The sequence below is a fragment of the Triticum dicoccoides genome, chromosome 7B (genome assembly GCF_002162155.2).
Source record: "Triticum dicoccoides isolate Atlit2015 ecotype Zavitan chromosome 7B, WEW_v2.0, whole genome shotgun sequence".
Lineage (NCBI taxonomy): Eukaryota > Viridiplantae > Streptophyta > Magnoliopsida > Poales > Poaceae > Triticum > Triticum dicoccoides.
The window spans coordinates 272,639,817-272,643,431 of NC_041393.1; the positions used below are offsets into that span (position 1 = coordinate 272,639,817).

The 3,615-nt window shown below is 43.1% G+C and overlaps 1 protein-coding gene across 1 annotated transcript in view; it reads right to left on the minus strand.

Annotated features, from left to right (window-relative positions):
* The window catches only part of LOC119336236 (mediator of RNA polymerase II transcription subunit 15a-like), a 16,129-nt gene that overhangs the window by 8,706 nt on the left and 3,808 nt on the right, over window positions 1–3,615 (minus strand). The window contains exon 3 of the mRNA XM_037608239.1: window positions 1,370–1,472. Coding sequence (XP_037464136.1) covers window positions 1,370–1,472 — 103 coding nt within the window. The remainder of the gene's footprint in view (window positions 1–1,369; window positions 1,473–3,615) is intronic.

Consider the following 3,615-nt stretch of genomic DNA (forward strand, 5'->3'; position numbering starts at 1 on the left):
GTAATTCAGTATTTGGGTGTCACAAATTGAGAGAAATATAGTTTATGGTCCCTTTAGAAAATTATATTTCGTCATTTGCCCCCTTAGTCATCTGTCAGCTAGCTCCACCACTGGTGTGGTTTCACAACATTAATCAACTTCCTGGAAGAAACCCACTTTTTAATTCTGAACGGTTGCAGAAGTTCACTTTGCAATCTTAACTCTGAAATCAGTTGTTTTTATCCTTGAACTGTTCAATCCATTCATTTTACCCCTTTTGTCCTATCACAAGTGGTTTCTGCTGACTCAGAAGGCACATGGTAGACATATGGCATTGGCATCACAATATACCTCAGCAACTTAACTAAAGGTTATGCTTAGAATATAAAAGAGAAGGAAATTAAAAAATAATTTCCTTTGGTAAAATCTTAATTATTTTGAAAATTCAGAAGGGTTAAGGTGTGACATTATTTCTTAATTACAATATACCTCAACATCACAATACATTATTTCTGATGACTTGTTGCTAGCCAGTGTGAAAAACCGTTCTTCGAGTCCCCTAGTTAAAGAAAACGTTTTTCCAAATAGCCAACCTGAATATCCTTTTTTTTAAAGAACACTGATTATGGTTTTTTCTGATGTTTCAAACTTTTAATATTTTATTTCTTAAATTGCTGCTAAGGTGTATAAGTTGATGCCACATCAGCATAAAACCACCATGGTTAGGGCTAAGGGGGTAAAGAAAACTGATTTAGTAGTTCACGGTTAAAAACAACCAGTTTCCGAGTTCAAGATTGAAAGGGAACTTTTGCAATAGCTCAACTTAAAAAATGGATCTTTTTCAATACTCATGCTGACACATGCATCCTTATTAAAAACGACCAGACCACTGGTCTGGCAAAAATATACCAGAACCAAGCCATGTTCCAATCCAGTTCACAGTGAAGGCTGTTCATCCAATCAGCCTGCTGTGAACCGGCGAAAACCCGGTTGAACAACCCAATCGAGCGCTGGACCAGGGTCAACAAAATATTCTGTATGTGCAAAGAATCAGACCATCTTTAAGGTAGAAAGAGGGACTGCCCCAATCGAATAACTAACTAGGCTGTTTGTTTGTTATCTAGTAGAAAAAACCGTGCAATAATATTTATTGAACCAACAGGTTGGACCGCGGAACCGGAGGTCTGACCACTGAATTGAGGCACTTACCGTATCGCTCCGGGTTCATGACACAAGCTAGATGCAAAATTCTTGTACATTATGCTGAAGGGTGGAGGGTGATTTTATGTAATAAAGCACATAATCTCAGCACATGATGCAATAAAAATATTGACATTCAAGTGAACAATAAAATATGCAACCTCTATTTACTATATATATGGTACCTTACCGGAGTTGTTTTGATTTGGTATCACTTGAGCATTTCCAGGAGCCTGTTGTGTCTTCGTCTCCATAGAGAGCATTTTCAGAGAAATCTTCCGCAAATAATCAGACTGAATAATACAAAAGAAAATGATGTAAGTTATATACCAAATTATTGCAACCAACAGTTCTGGTGTGATTAGAAGTTTAGCACAGTCAAGAAGATGTTTCAGCTTTAACATCTGAATTCAAAAAAAGTCACCTAGGCAGCAAAACACACTGCCTCAAATAAGTGATGTGAACAGAAAACCCAAATCAAAACAGTGTTCCCTAACTTTATCAAATAAACAAATATTCACCATAACTGAGTTGGGCAATATGATGAACAGTCGTAGGCTGCTCCAAGGTTTGCCACAAATAAGCCAGAGGAACAGAAAAGCGAAATGGAAATAGTGATATATAATACACCACAACCAAAATAAATACATTTGATTTTTTTTTACCAGCTTGGAGTAGATACAGTCGAGTAAGGTCTTGTTTGATTTTCGGCCCAAGATAAATGATTGTATACCATTCTGTATCCCGTGGACTTGGGTCTATCCTTTTAACAGAAGATAGTTTTATTTCATCTTATAACAAATTTGGATGCATGGACACATCAAACACAATAAGCGTCGCGGTAAGGGCGACTCCTCGCGGTGTCCACCTGTCTATTTTTACTGCGCCAGGTTTTACCGAACGAACGAAGAAATACAAAAAGAAAACAAAAACGAGTGCTTCTCCCCTCGCACCCGGCTAGGGTAACCGCCGCCACCCTCCCTTGCGCTCATGCCCTCTCCTCCTCCTGCCCCAGGCTCCACAGCAACGACTGGATGCGGCTGCCGAAGGAGCAGCGGTGGCCGACGGCCTCGTGGCAGCAACGACAGGCAGAGAGCTGCGGCGGCCCGCAGTGGAGGAGCAGCAGCGGCCAACGGCGACGCGGACATGGCGGCCGTCATGGGCAGAGCCGAGCCAAGACAGCGTGGTGGCCGAGCATGATCTGGAGAACCGGTGGGCAGTGGTGCAAAATCTGGGCAGGCGCGACCTGCGCAAGTTGGAGGCGAGGTGATGGCGTTGACCAGGACGTCTTCGCAGATCCTCATCTTGCCGCCGGGAGAGGAGCTCGTCCAGGATCCCCGCTTCTCCATAGATCCGCGACAGAGGTGCTCGAGGAGGAGCTTCTTCTCGGGACGCCATGGAGATCGTCAAGGTGCGCCCCCATGCCCCCTCCAGGGTATGCTAGGTAGTGTGTTTCTTGTTTCCTGTCATGGTTCTCTGCAGTTTTAAACGCCTATGAACAGGTCGCACTCCAGATCCCCCGTTGCCGCATGGCACCACCTTGACACAGAGTGAGCTTTCTTCTTCACTAACCAACACATACATGTAACTCTGTTTCTATTTTAGAGATGATGCATACAGATGTAGCAAAATCTAAAGTTGTTTTTGTATTCAGAATAAATTTAGAGAAACACGCATGTGCAGGTTGCCAGTTTAGAACTCAGGTGCAACCACTCTTTGCTTGTCTGCTACCCGTGATAAAATTAATACACATTACATGTAACTCCGTTCCCGTGTCATATTCTACCAACAGCCCACTCAAATTGTTCCACAGCTCTCTATTTTTAGCTATGCTTGTGTTGTGGCAGTACTTAGTTCTCATCACGTTTCGTTCGATGGAAATTCAGGGAGCGCTGGTGATGTGCTTGAAGATGACCTCGTTGTGAGTCTGAAAGTGTAGGTCTCCCTCGGCATAAGCAGCATGGGCCGCAGAGACAACCAGCTCTGTCCTGCTCCAGTGTTGCCGTCCGTTGACCCAACGAACAAGAAAGGCATCAACAAGAGAAGCACGACACATGTACATGTACACATGCACTTCTTTCTTCCTGATTTTCCGTTCCTCTTTCTTCCAGTGCCTTGCTGTTAGAGCTTCTCTTCTTGGACCATCAACGGATAGTTGTATGCATGCACTTTCGTTTGTCTCACCCTTCCAGTGCCTTGCTGTTAGAGCTTCTGTGATTGCTAAATATTATTTAAGATAATTCCTCTTGATAGCATCTTTTGCCATGATTGTTGTTGTTTATTTAACCGAAAAATAGATTCTTCTGAAGTTTAACATTCCAATGGAGCAGTGGCGGAGCTACATGGGGGCCAACCTGGGCCATGGCCCCCCCAAGCTCACAAGAAAACATGTAGATACTCCTTTGTGTTAGGCATATTTTCCATCAAAAATCAGCT